Source organism: Chroicocephalus ridibundus, chromosome 1 (assembly GCF_963924245.1).
Source record: "Chroicocephalus ridibundus chromosome 1, bChrRid1.1, whole genome shotgun sequence".
In the NCBI taxonomy this organism is placed as follows: domain Eukaryota; kingdom Metazoa; phylum Chordata; class Aves; order Charadriiformes; family Laridae; genus Chroicocephalus; species Chroicocephalus ridibundus.
Window position 1 is genome coordinate 178,186,806 of NC_086284.1, and position 15,074 is coordinate 178,201,879.

Consider the following 15,074-nt stretch of genomic DNA (forward strand, 5'->3'; position numbering starts at 1 on the left):
TACATAGACGGAGTGGTATATCTGGCACATCCAGGAAGGATGCGCTTTGGATGGACATACCATGGACACATGGTCCTCAAGCAGATAAAGCTGATGGACATCCCAGAACTACCCATTCCAGCTCATTATCAATTTTCCGAGGCTTTGCACCGAGCTAAAAGAATTTGTAGAGGGAAGTCCTATACCTGTTTTCTGCTGGAGGTCGAATTTATTGATTACAGTGATCTTTCTAAAAGTCTTTTTCCTCTCTGCACTCCTTTCTCTTAGCCTGCCTCCGTCCTTTCCTCAACACTTCAGCCACAGAAATTGGAATACTGCTTCCACACAGCTACCAAAAGCTCTCATTTTGTACTCGAGGGCCAAACAGTCGAGTACCAGCCCAGAGTCACCTGCCAGTCCCACAGACACAAACAGACTAGTGCCAAAAATCAATAAAACTGTCATCGCATCTTGGAGCTGCAGAAAGGCTAAAGAGCTTGATAGTTCTGCAGCCATAAAATGAGTATGCATCTGTTTAGAATGCAGCTGATAGCATTTGATGGGTTTTGAGATAAGGAGTATGTCTGAGTGTCCTATGGACATGATAGTTCATATGTTAACAACATAAAAATTATATGAACATAATTGTCCAGGCACAAATCCAGATCATAGGAAAGTAACTATATAGCATGTACTATCCTATGAAATGATTAGAAAAGTGAAATGCCAAAGCACAGTCTGTGTTTTTAAAACTACCTGAGAAGTTTTATATCCTTAATTAATATTTGATCCATTTGATTTTTTTTTCATAAATTCCCCACGCAGAAAACAGTCCAGTGACAATACATTCTTCAGCAACGCAACAGTTGAGTCTTCCCACAACACAATATTTTTCATTTATTTATAGAACATGAGCTATCCAAGAGATTCTGCTTGATTTCTGCCTGGTCTAATATAGGTAGAGCACTGTTAAGACATCCATGTCAGCCAGTAAGTCAGCCAGTATTTCCTCAAGCTGTCCATTTTTATTTCACTCATTTCTATCTAACATATTTCAAAATTTGCTTTATAACCAATGCAGCATAAAGAGATAGCCCAATTACTACTACTTCTTGTGCTTCCCCATTACCTTTAAAGCCTTATTTTATTAAAACATTAGCCTTCTATAATGAACTCAATACTAGCATACCAATGATGTTAAATTACTAGTAAGGATTCCTGAATGTAATGAAAATTAACCAGACTTCTGTTTATTATCATCACATTTATTTCTTCAGCATCAACCATGCCACAGGAGCACAGACTTTTAGCAGCGACAGAGCCTTCAGTAGCTGTTGCATAGTTCTACAGCTGGATAAAACATCCACAGGCTGGCTCAAAGAAAACATTTGACCTTGAGGTACAACAGATCCTCTTTGAAACAAACTTTCTCCTCCTAAGCAATCTGAAGAGTCAGACTCTAGAAGTGAATCTGCAGGTATTAGACATGAAGGGGAAAAAAATCCTTTTGAAATAGGAGGGGGGTTGGGGGAAGAGGGGACTCAAGCATACTCAATTCCACATCAGATAATAACAGTTCAGAAAACAGTTCACCGGATGGTGAGATTAATGCCAATATTTCTCAGCTTTTCTTTTGTGCCACAGAAAGGTGGGAATTGTGAGTTGCAGAAATTCCTATGCTCTAAACCATTTATCTCCTACCATACACCTCTGTGTCTTTTCCATTTCAAAAAACCTGCTCAAAGGCTGAATATATTTTCCCAATAATTTAATCACATGTGTTATCATGGTATATTTCCTGCAATTTAAAAGGCTATTGTCTGTGACCGAGTGGCTTAGATTAACACATACAAATCTCAGAGGCACTAAAATGAAGTATTTGATTTTGTAGGTCTTAAAATTGTTTCACTTATGTTGCCCATAAATTCCCCCAATTTGGGTTTACCCCAAACAAGATCAAAATTATTTAAAATATTAGCCAGCAGCTTTCATACCAAAATTCAGAAAAAAAAAAAGCAACCCAGCAGCACTGTTTATAATAAGCCTGTGTAATAATAAAGTACATAACCTGCACTCTAATACATGATTTGGACATTAACAGCCCCATTGAACCTATGCAGTAATTCAAAGAGGCCAGTAAATCTCATTTTAAGGCCTAGTATATGAAGAACAGTACAGCCACAAAACGCTCCACCAGAATTCACACTTTCTGCTGGCGAACCCAGGCACGCCAGGAAGAAATGTCCCAAGTCTGTCATCCCTCAGTTAGCATAAAGTGCATTAACCTGATGTTAAACCTTATGTCACACACCGTGCCTGGTTCAACAGCAATGTGACTGATGCCCACACCCGAGCCAGGTCAGACATACACAGCTAAGTGAGACAGCGTTGCATGGAGCCACGATCAAAGCTCAGGGAATTCTGGCTTCATCAGACACAGCCAACACAAGGAGGGTGTTTATGGCCAACTCTATTTTGGAAAGGCCGCATCAGCGCAGACAAATTGCTGATAGATTAATAGGAAATAAATCTGAGACACAGAAACATCTCAGAACTGCCTGAGGGTTGAGTGAGTCTTGTTTCTGCCGAACAGTTCTGAAAAATCTGCAAAGCCTGTTAGGTATCACTGGTGGAGATTTTATTTATGTGCAGATATTACCACATATGGTAAGAAAAGTTTGAGAGAGAGTTAAATAACAAAGCAGGTTAAGGAATGCGATAAAGAAGGCTTTGTAGGGTTTTTCAAAACATTTTTGCTGAACTTGAGTTTGAGGAATTCCTCCTAATCTAACAAAAAAATATTACAGAATTTTGAACTTCTAATAAACTGGAGAATAAAAAAACCGCCTTTGTTCAGAAAAATCTATGAATGTAATAACAAAAGACCAATAAAACATGGGAAAATAGAAAAAGGTCCTGAAGATGTTAAAAAGCATCAAATTCAAGTTTATGAAATAAGCATCAGAAAAATTTCCAGACCATAGTACGAGTAAGTAAAGCAGACAGTAAAATAGACTGCCTTTTGAGACAGTCTGTTGCAGAAGTGGGATTTCCAAAAGGATTTTCTGTATTGTGGAAGAGTGAGCTTAAACTGCCTTGGGCACCGAATGATGAAACTTGAGCAACAACAACAGATCATCAAAAAAACAAATAATACTGGTAGTATACAATAGGAAGGGTCAATCCACCCACTGTAAAGGACGAAGATCTCAAACAGTATCAGGCTGATGTCAGATACTTACTTTGTTTCAGCATGTCTCTGCCATGAACTCAGCCTTGCTAGTGAGTAAAGGTTTTGCCAAACAATTTGCTAGATAAATTCAGGGAGCTTTTGACACAAAATTACCAGGCAATCAATCAGTATTAGAAGGAAAATTACTAGACAATGAAGAAATTGAGTCCTGTAACAGCAGTTCACTGTACTGCAATAGTGTGTGAGCACAGCAGACTGCTATATTCTCAAAAGCACGTTAATTTCCAGTTTACTAAAAATCAAAGAGTCTGCAAGTGGTTCAAATATATTAAGTATAATTAAAAATAATCTTACCTTCTTTTGATCTTCTAGTTTATGACTTACTGGATTCCTTCCATGTTTGTTCATCTCTGAAGATAAATCCATCACATTCACTCCTTGCCCTTCAAAACGAAATTGGTTCAGCAATACAGCAAACTAATCCAAAAAACAGGGGCTACAAACACAGAGGCATGGTAGTTTTTTCCATCACACACCATCTCTGAACATCAGTGACTTGGAGAAATGACTAAGAAACCAATCGATCGAGCTGAGGAAAACTTCGCAGTTCACTCTTGGGACTTTCCAAACCACCATAGCGTTTTAAAAAGCTGATGCTTAAGAAAAATATTCATCCGCTACTTTTAAATCCAACTGCTATCTGTGTCTTTCTTCACAGATTTCCATTTTACAGAAGGTTACATCCTGACTGTGAACCTGTTGAGGAAAAAAAAAATAATAATCAAGATTGATATGCAATTTGCTGTCACTTTTTGTAACTGATTATCTGTCTTGCTCAGGTGTGCAGGTTGGTTTTTTTTCTTTGTTTCTTTGTCTTGGTGTGTGGTTTGTGTTTTTTTATTTTTAATTTTTTTTTTTAAAGGAACTAATACTGTTTTGTGATTTAATACTTGGCAGGATGAACCTATGCATGATGCCACTTGTCCCCCTCTATGTCACACTGGGCACGCAGAGTATTCACTGAGAACAGCCAGTGAATTCCAGCTACAGACATCAAGGAAAAGTTCAAGGAAAAAGAAGAGCAAAGACTATTTGACTAAAGGCAGCATAGATGAAATTTTTTTATCTTTATCATGTACTTCCTACTCAGTGCCTTCAAAAAGTAGTAACCAGTATAATGTTGACAGGGTCAGACAGTGAAAACCTGCAGTCAAAATATTAAGTCCTAGCCAATATGACAACCTAAAGAAAAAAAAGAACACCTCAAGAAACTTATCTTGAAGGCAGGGGGGAACAAAACGAAATAAAACCCCTGCAAACAAGATTTGTTACCAGAAAGTTGAAGTTCTACTAAAAGGTATAGAAAAAGCCAGTGTCTCTTCTGTCATTTTTGACAATAAAATCATAGAACATTCATGCCTTCAGTGTAATTGAAAGACAATTGTGCTTAAACTGAATTAACTGAGTAGAGGAAGCCCACGTAAAAAAAATAATTTGAATGCCATTTTAATTAATTTTAAATGCATAATGTTCACAACGTGCCTTCACTAATGCACATGGAAAAAGAAATATGTCTAGATAGTATATTGAATGGTACACGTTAGGTCATGCACTCTGTGTCCAATAAAATGACATTGAAAAGGTTATTTTCTCTAAAGAAAATAAATAAATCCAAAATTCAGTGGAGTCATTACTGAACTATCAGCTTAAACTGTCTTTTAATCAGACCTCAGGTGCAAGTGTTACTCTAGTGTAATTGATTTATACTTAGGCCAAGAATTATAAATCTGATGGCTGAATTTTGCTTCCAAAGAAATCCATATTTAGGCATCTATGTTTTTGGGTTTTTTCCCCCAAGGTGCCTAAACCTAAGGTTCAGAAACAAAGACCGAACTGACAGTCAAGTCTGACACCTGTTCCTAGGAGGATCTGAATTAACCTTCTGCATTTGCAATGGAGGCCACTTACGTTTTTTAATAGAAGCCCTTATTAGGCTCATGCAATGCCGAACAACTCTTACTGCTTAGTTTTTGGATTGGTTGTTGATGGTATCTTGGATTTCTCTGAGTATTCTCACATTTGCATTTTTTCACCCAGAACTTAAAGGCAAAAGATGTTGTGGTCCATGGAGAGTTCTCCTTTTTTGATAACATTGAACTAAAAACAAACAAACAAAACCTGAGGATGCCTAGTCCTACTACTAAAATAGCAAGCTTTATTTTTGTGATCCAGTTATAAACAGGAGAAAAACTTAAGCTGTTACGACATGTAGGGTGAGTCCACATGCGCGAGATAAACCCAGTATGACAACATCAAGGGCTTGATATTGATACAAAGAAATACTGACAGCATGTTACCCTATGAGATACAGATTCTTCTTCAGTCCAAAGGGTGTTCCAACAAGGAATAAAATTGTAGTTATTCTCAACACTACAATGTGAGGCACATATTACTTATCCCTATTTATCTTTACATACATTTGACCGTGATATTAACAAAGGATTGATCAGGCAATAAGGACAAGTCTGTTCCAAAAATAACTAGAAGCAAACAGAAGATGCATCTGCATGGTGAAGTCATAGGAATATAACCAATAGTACGTGAAGCTGCTACATGAGAGAACGCACACCCAGATAGAAGCTTTAGCTATCAAACACAGCTTTAGCCTGATACACGTCACCTAGGCATATAACCAATTCCATTGGCTAGTCTAACTTTTGAGAATCACCTCCTCCTGCAAATGACGCAGGTAAGCATTATATTACAAAAGCACTCACCAAAGACTCAAATGCTTGGACAGCATTTTTCTATTCATTATTTTTTCTCACCCCGTTTCCACAGAGGCTGAGATGCAGCAGGACAGAGACAGACATCGTTCTCAGGCACCGGCTGCTCCCGCCCCTGCCCAGAGCCTCGCAGGCACAACCTCTGATTCTCCTGTTTGGCAGTTTCAGGGATCCACAAAATTCTCAAGTCCGTAATGCCAGGATGCAGAAGAAAGATGAAACATGAGGTATCGCTGTAGCGATCAACATCTGGATTTACACTTGTAACAATTCTAAAGCTTAGATAAGTCAAAACCAAGCTGTTAAAAAACAGCAGTTTCCCTGGTTCGTTTCATGGTCAGATGTAATGTAAATTATATTACACCCCATGCCTGGCAATTATGCTATACTAGGCAATTAAGCTATTCGGTGGAACTGTATGGTGTTTTCAAGCCAAAGTTGGACAGAATGCAAATAATTTTGTTTGGACTGCCCTCATTACTTTAACATGCAAAGCACAGGGTGGCAATTCGTGCTCATTCCATTCAGCACATTGTTCCAAGGTCTTCAGCCTTTTCAACATAAACAGCTGTAATTAAATGCTCTTGACTGGCAAATTTTTTTATTTATTTTTTAACAGTGGCACCCGATTTATTATTCACCATTTTACAGTGATATTTAACATACATGCAATCATAGCATAAAATACCCAGAGTCCTAGAGATTCTATTGATCGCACACTAAATAACATAGATTTTACTAAGTCATCTACAAATATAAAAGGCAAGGTGAATTAGAGCTTTTTTACAATTTTATTCCCTTAACAGACACGTAACAGTCATTCAATAATAATCTCCAATCATTTAAAGATACTCATAATAAAATAGTCTGGCAGATTAAGCATTTAGCACTGCAAACACAGGCCTAAAGGAAGTGAGCAAGCTATCCAGGCTAGGACCATTCCTAGATTTTCTTGTTAAACAACAAAACAACAGAACAACAAAAGGAGGAAAATATTTTGCAGGAGTATTTCTGACTAGGAGTTTCTGCATTGCTCCTCAAGAAAAGCACTACGGAAGGCATTGACAGTAATTAAGCTTCTGGGTTAGGTACACCTACTACTTGCCTAAATTCAGGTAGACTTAATTCAGGTGACGCATGCCTGAAAGAACTTGTTGTTTTAGTTCACTATGAGCTACAGGTTACTCCTAGACTAGTGGGGAACAACCCCAGATTATATTCTGAGAATTAACCAAAGCCATGACTTCTATACTACCCTTATTATCAACAGAGATAGTTCTTGAAAAGTTTAAGCTGATTGAATTCACATGAAGAAATCAGCCTCCTCAAGACCTTTGAAGGCCTCTTCCACATCTAATTTTTTTATTATTATTTTCCCTTAAATGGCACATTCACTAAACATTTGGTGTAAATTAACAAAAATATCTTTCAAGAGTCTGGATGTCACAAGTCAGTCTGTTTGAGGAGCAGGGGCAGGGAGGAGGGAGTTGTAAGCAATTGTTCCATCTTGGTCAGTTTTCAAGATTCAACAAAGAAAAAGTTGCTCTACAACCTTATGAAAAAACTAGATAACAAGTTTTTTTCCTGGGTTTCCTTCCATTGTCAGTGGCCTTCTGATATATTAAAACTCCATGACTTCATAAGGTGAATTCTGATGGCTACCTAGGAGGTTGCACACCAAGACGCTGCTGTGTTGTAGTTATCATTGGCAAGGATGGGGATGAGAGGTACATTAGAGCCCCCCCTTATTACTGTCTTTTCCACGCAGCCCACATGGATATTCTCAACTTTTGGCACACCATTAAAGTGACTTTGCAGTGAGCTTGAGGCAGGTGCAGGTATGAAACTGTGGCTGTAATTTTTGCTTTTCAATTTTTCTTGTTTGTGTACAGGATAAGTCTACTGAGCTGCATCCTAGGTATTATCAGCTGCACTGGTAGTGATTTATGGCGAAGAGCATTTGAGAGTTATGTTTTTATTAAAGCTTTTCTGGAAATATTGATACAGAAATCATTTTCTGTGTATGTTGATAGGAAAGGCAATGCAATTTTTAGAGGGAAAGAATTCAATTTTTCATTGTTAATACCTCATTTTCAAAATGGAGCTTCTACTTTACATGCAGTTATAATGGTGATGCAGAATTTGGGGGCTGGGAAAGAGCAAAAATTGAACATGACACCTGTTCACCTCTTTCACACACAATAGTGTCTATGCCAGGACCAAAAGCAAGTGTCTCAGTATACAGCTAAAGCAAATGCCTCAGTTCCTCCCCAACAGTGTTGCCAAGGATGGCAGCATGGCTGAGAGAAGAGGTGGAAGGGATTCAAGGCTCCGTGACTCCCTTGAGATAAGGAGTGAGGCACATTTTTGTGCAGGGTGTCCTCTGCCCCACTGTCCTTGGGACTGATTCTTCAGGCTATTGCCATAAAAATGAGGTTCACCACTAATATTTTACAGAGTTTTGCAAAGTTATTCAGCTCCACATTGAAGACTGGCAGTTCAGGGATACACCAGAGATGTAGCTTCCATCCTTGATGAGCTCCTATGAAACCTCTAGGTGATGTGGCACCCCAGTATGGTTCTAATAACTTACCCATAGCAATAGCTTCACAATGGCCTCAAAAAAGCTTGCCTCTAATCATGAAAGCTTCTTAGCTTTCTTTGTAGTCTTTTCCCACAGGGAGAAAGCATTTAGGGTCTTTCTATGGGTCTAACTGCAAACATAATGATCAGGCACACAAAGAGTTATTGGGAAAAGATGATGATGTTGACTCTTGGAGGATTTGCGAGCAATGCCAAAGAACACTGCTTTTAGCCAGCATTAAAATGAGAAGCCAATAGCTATACTCTGCAAACACATATGATAGAAGTGCCATAGAAAGGCTTGCCTGCACCAGATAAAAGCAGCCTGGGAAGGCAGATGGTAAGCCAACAAAATATCTCTAAGCAGCGAGGCTTGCCTACTGAATTATTTCTTCCAATACAAAATTAATTCTTGTCCAAACATCAGTAAAACTGGTCCAAATATACTCCTGATTCACAGCGATACAGAAAGCTGCAGTGTATGGAGCTCTTTCCAATCAATGCAAAGGTGTTTACTCAGATTAAAAGTGACCACATAAGGGCAAGTCCAGAGATGATACTTAACTTCCTTTGTTAAGTGCATGTGTGGCTGAAACATCTTGTATTATTTCCGTAAGCAGTGTTATCCTATCCTCTGCATTTCTTCGTAGGGCAAAACTCCTCTTCAGCACAGAATGCTACGCTGGAGTCATCACATTATCAGTGAGGACAGAATTAAAATTGTTTGCATTGTTCCTGGCTCTAGCCAATGAAAATTAAACTTTTATTTTCAGATTTTTACACATTAAAGAAAAGAATAAAGGGGAACCTAATACTTAGATTCTTGCAATGCTGTTCTATATAGCAGGATTCTGATTCTGTCTACATCATCAGACTGAATGCATAAGCTAACACCGGTTCACATAGTGATTTAGCGAGCAAAGTTAATAATAATAATGATGACAAATAATAAAATATAATTTTTATTATTTAGTAATAATTTTATTGATAATATTATTTAATAATAAAATAATAAATTATATATAAAGAGACTGTTCTAAATCCTGATATTCTCAGAAACCATTGCTATAAGTGATACAGCAACTCAAATTCTTTTGGCTTTCTCAAATCCTTTTTATTTTTCATAGCAAGCTCCATCAAACAGGCTGAATGCTACACACAGAATTTAGAGCTGCTATTACACGTCAATTTTATTTCAGACTTGGAACTAGTACCAGACAGGAATGCCTTCTCTCTTCCAATTCTTTGGCCATTGAGTGTCAGAGATAAAGAAAGCCTAAGAAGGGGAATACAAAGTATATTTTTGAGTGATAGTCCAGTCCAGCCTTTTACTATGGTCTCTCATAGAATCTCTCCTAACGATTTGATGCAAGGGATGACGGTTTTGTTGCATGCACAGTACTCTGTGCCAGGATACATAACTGAGCATCAGACCTAAATGAAATTGCTTATCTTACCCAACACTATCCTGCTACATATGCAATCCTTTGAGTGAGACATAAAATGTCTACGTTTAAATGTGCCTTACAGCACTTCTGCAGAGGTGCCGTGCTGGACAAATTCCAGCTTGAATAGTAATTTCAATTCCACCTCTAATTTCAGTGGGATATTTCTCCATTTCTGCCCAAAGTTGTTTCAAATGTTCCTCTGTACCTTTGAAATAGATACCATGTCTCCTCATGAAAACAGTATGGTGCAATTTTTACATTTTTAATGTTTGGGAACCAATAGGGAGAATGAACATTCCTTATTTGTGTACCTGTTAAATAGCTTACCATATCTGTATTATTATTTGTAACACCGCATGTACAACAACAGAGCTTCCTTGAAAAAGAAGGAAGATACATACTCTGCAGAACCTAACAAAAATCCAGATGGGATTAAGAAAAATAAACCAGCACTGAGCTGGAAACAAAGGGGAAAACAGAAGGCATATTCTCATATTCTAGGTATACTATGGAAAGAGTGGGCAATAAAACACAATTTAATCAAAAAATGGAAGCACACCTATATGGAACTTAAACAGTTTTCTTACATAAAGAGACTGTTCCAGTTAATGGGACAGAGAAATTTATGAGGCTCATGAGAAAGAGAAAGGCTAATCGAAAATAGTAGAGAGTTTGCATACCTTTGAAATTTTGTTTCTAGGGAGCTATTATGCCTTCCTTTCTGTTGCTTTTGAGTTTTGATTTGCAGGCTGACAAAAGATGCAGCTGATCTGTGCCTGAGCAGTGGCCGTTCTTCTGGGACTTCTAGTCATCTACAGCTATTGCTCTAGATTGCCAAGACACCGGAAATCCCAGACAAATTACTAAATACTTATTTTTGTCCACTTTACAAAATTTTCAGGAAGAAAAAGGCAATGTGCTTTGGGAAATACTTAGATATTTGGTAGCTCTATGGAGACTAATATATCTGGTATTTCCCAATACCCCACATATGTTAAAACTTTGCTACCACTCCACAAATGGCAATGCTGTCCAAGGGGACGTGTGTTCTCTCTTAATCATAGGCTACAAGAGAAACAGGAACACAGACTAGAGTTTCACAAATGTCACCACTTTGAGCAGTTTATATATTCAGACACAGAAACAGCATACTGAAGATTCACCAGTTATTCTTACATGAAACAGTTAAATCCACCTCCCCTTACTGAAAATGAGGACTTACTTACACTCCCCACTTTGATAAATCTAAATCCTTAAATCTTAAAAATACCATTAAATCACACAGCCTCTCTTGGCCTACCATGACTTGCTAAATAACTCCATTGGATCAAAGAGCTATCTGCTTTTTCAGAACCTTTTTAACTCTATGCCTGTTACAAGTGATAGAGCAAAAAATCATACCTATCTTCGCAGAACATGACTCTGACAATTTCACCAGTGCTTCAAAAGTTGCCATTTAATTCTTTCGGTATTTGTTTAGTGGCAGCCTTTTCAGGTGAACCCCATGCTTATCCCAAGAAATTACATACGGGTGCTGATTGCGCCCATTGCAAGCAATGCTCCGCTACGCCTGGTGCCTCAGTATTCTATCCATGTCCAGACTAGTCTCTTGCAATTAATTCGATTGATTCAAACAAATATGCGGCTGAAACAACAAACAGCTCCTAGAGACTGCAGAGCAGAGAGATAGCTGAGCCAATGAGACAGCTGCTTGCGGCCGGGGTCGGGGGGGAGGGGGGGAAGGGATGGGGGGGAAGAAAAGGAAAAAAAGGAATGCAAAAGGACTACAAATATTTTTTGTAGAAACAGAGTCAAGTGACAAAAAAATATATTCAAATATTTAAAGACAAAAAGCATCAGTAGCTGGTGCATCTTAACCATGAACTAAAAAGATGACCTTTAATGGTGGAAGTTCATTCATTTTCACAATCACAGGATCACAAACTTGTCTAAACTTGAGCTGCAAAAGACCTTCTAGGTAAGTTACCTTCCTGATCTGCCAGTGCAGAATAAATTACTACCGTGTATTTTCTAATGCTTTATTCTGGCATTACTTTAAATTCCCAAGTGACACAGATCACAATGTTTCTCACAGGAGAATATTAAACATCCCAGTCGATCTGAATGCTCTAGGAAGTTTCTTAAAATCTAGGTACATCAAGTTAAATTTCAAGCTGAATTTTACATTCTTCAAGCATTCTGTATCAATCTTTGCCAACACGGGCAATTTCTGACCCCATATATTTTTACATATTGATTGTATCCTCACAGTTTTGCACACATTCAAAAGTTTCTTCTGCTAGCATATCTAAACAAACTCTTATTTAGAATACTTGAGTGAAACTCAAGTAGACCTTGAGAATGCTAAATACACAGCTGCATTTCAAGGTGTCTGAGCACTTTATCTATTGCTCCTGAGAATCTAAAAACTGAAAGTCCATTCAAAGGTTACCTTAAAAGAGCTTTAACTAAAAATAACATAGGACTAGAAACACAGGAATATCTAGACAGCTTTACTGAAAAAAGTAGAACCACAAAGCATTTGAGGTTACACATAGAAAGAATCCTAAAATTTTTGTATAGCTGTCTGGCATATGATTACCACAAACTACGTATTTGGTCCCTGTCGCTATGGGAAGTATATGGGTTTGTGCCTAGGTAGAACAGAGCATATGTCCACTCTTGAATGTCCTAAAATATGTCTCAGAACAGTAAGGTACTCAACGTACAATGTCACAGTCCACTTGTAAACCGATTTGCATCTCCAGGAATAACAAGGTACCCAGTGTCTGTGAGACTGTCTTGGGTGGGATTCATTTGAACAAACACAGATGCACAATCTGAGCTAATGGCTTAGGGGTCTCTCTGTTGTTTGAGGAAATAAACAGGCATTTTTAGAATGGGATTCTTCACATCCAAACCAGCTCGGGTGAATCATGACCTAAAAATCCTACCTCTTTCCACTGACTGCAGAAAGACAACATGGTGACTGTGTAAGGCACAGACCTTTGATGACTGATGTATGAAATCAGGCGAGAGGAATCTCTTCCTTCAGACCACACTTCTTAAGGGACAGAATACATGAGGCTGATGCATTCAAAGAAAGCCCAATGAAAAAAAGAAGCCACCTAAACACACTAATACATCTGATCATCCTACTGAAACAATTCCCTATAAGTAATCTACCAGCCATCAGCCTCTCTTCATTCAAAGTGGAGAGTGGTGTCATTGCAGGAGCGTCTGGTCTTTTCTGGTTAGTCACAGCTGAAAATTTTGGTTGCTCCACTAAGTGAGCTACTAAGGGAGCTACGGATCTGCTCCTTTCACAAAAAATTTGCCAAAAACAATCCCTTCACTGAGAACTATTCCTCTTCTTCCTTAAAAGTTGAATGTTAACTTGGCAAACAGTTTTTCAAGACTCTCGACAAAACTTATCCAATTCCTTTTCAGTATGAAAGGCACAAATACACCTCAAGTACTCCAAACTCTATCCTGTTTTTTATTTATGTTAATGTATTGTATAGCTACTCAAATCAATGACAAACATGTGAAGGCAAAAAACAGGCCTTTCACTATTTTCTTTTAAACCTTGGAAAGAGTTTTGAGAGTTGTTTTGCCTCTTAATATGCATATTTTTTTTCGACATAGTCTTTTCTTTGTAGACTTAGCTTGTCCTATTTCTGTAACAAAACACTGTGAAGATCATCTCCTTTTTGCATCCTACCTGTTACCTGCCTGAAAAATAGCATTAATAACTGTGACGATCCTATGACTTCTAGCTGTGTACATACCACTCCCCGTATCTCAGTAATACAGACCACTGACCTAGCTACAAGTTTTCTCCTCACCCACATCCTGTGTTTATACTTAGAGATTCTGGGATTCTTTGTCACACAGTGAGATTATTGAAATTTAAATCAAAGGCTCTGTTTGCAACATGTTTTATAATACCATTTATAATATCTTCTACTCTTTACTGCATAAATTACATTAATGTTGCCTGTAGCACTTTTGACTTTGTTCCTCATATCTAATCACTTTTTAACATCATGCAAACATATAGTACTACAGATTTCCCTCAGATCCTGAATGCGAAGTTGTAATAGTGAATTGTTGCTTGTTGTTAACCCACCTTTGTCCAAGTTCATTATAGGACCTATTATTTAGAAATTATTACTTTCCCTATTTTTTGTCCCTGGAAAGGATATATCCAAACTTGAAACATGAATTTGTTAGACTGTTCTTAAAAGCTAGAACGACTTTTAAAAGGACACTGTTTCTTGCCTCACTAATGCAGCTATTTTCATTTACATCAGAGACAATTTTGGGGTGAAATTCACCCTGTGAGAAGGAGTAGCAGAAGATCTCCGTATCACTGATGAAAACTTTAGCTTGCCCATAAAGCCTAGACAACATAAGTCTGATTAAGACCTGGGCATCACATTGGATTTCAAGAACTTCAATTACAGAGTCTGTAGCCTGGCTATTTCAGACTACCCATTGGCTTTGCTAATATTCAGCATTCTAGGAATAATATTTTAATCCTCCCTTAAAAGTACCATAAACAGCCTGTCCTTGCATTGCCATTAAAGAAGTTTCAAATTAACATATTACTACAGTTTAGCCCTAAGCCTATAAAAATATTTAGAAATATAAGCACTAACATGTACAGAGCAACAAATATTACCCTTAACAGCATTTCTTCACGGAGTCCAATAACTCAGAGAATAATACTGCTAAATATCCCTTCCCTCTCGGTACCACAATGGCTACACATATAACACTGATCTACAACTCAACCAGTTTGAAAGCTTACCACAGGGTATGTTCCTGTTTTTAAACAAACACATGTTCCAGACCTCTGAAAAGTGCCAAAAAATTAACTAAGTATGTTTGAAATGTCCACTAATTAAAGAAAAAAGAAATGCTAATTAACAATGCAAACAATTCTTATTTTCTCTGTTGAGACAGCTGTCATGTAACGTGCCCTCCCAATTATTAAAATGTGACTCATGTCACAAACACACTGCTGAATTAGACCACAAACGTGCACTGCTTGCACTGCTGTATTTACATCTAAATATT

The 15,074-nt window shown here is 37.8% G+C and overlaps 1 protein-coding gene across 2 annotated transcripts in view; it reads right to left on the reverse strand.

The window, feature by feature from the left end:
- The window catches only part of NAV3 (neuron navigator 3), a 566,306-nt gene that overhangs the window by 418,168 nt on the left and 133,064 nt on the right, over window positions 1-15,074 (reverse strand). For both annotated transcript variants that reach the window (XM_063322883.1, XM_063322884.1), the window contains exon 2: window positions 3,527-3,928. In XM_063322883.1, coding sequence (XP_063178953.1) covers window positions 3,527-3,598 — 72 coding nt within the window. In that variant the 5' untranslated portion in view covers window positions 3,599-3,928. The remainder of the gene's footprint in view (window positions 1-3,526; window positions 3,929-15,074) is intronic.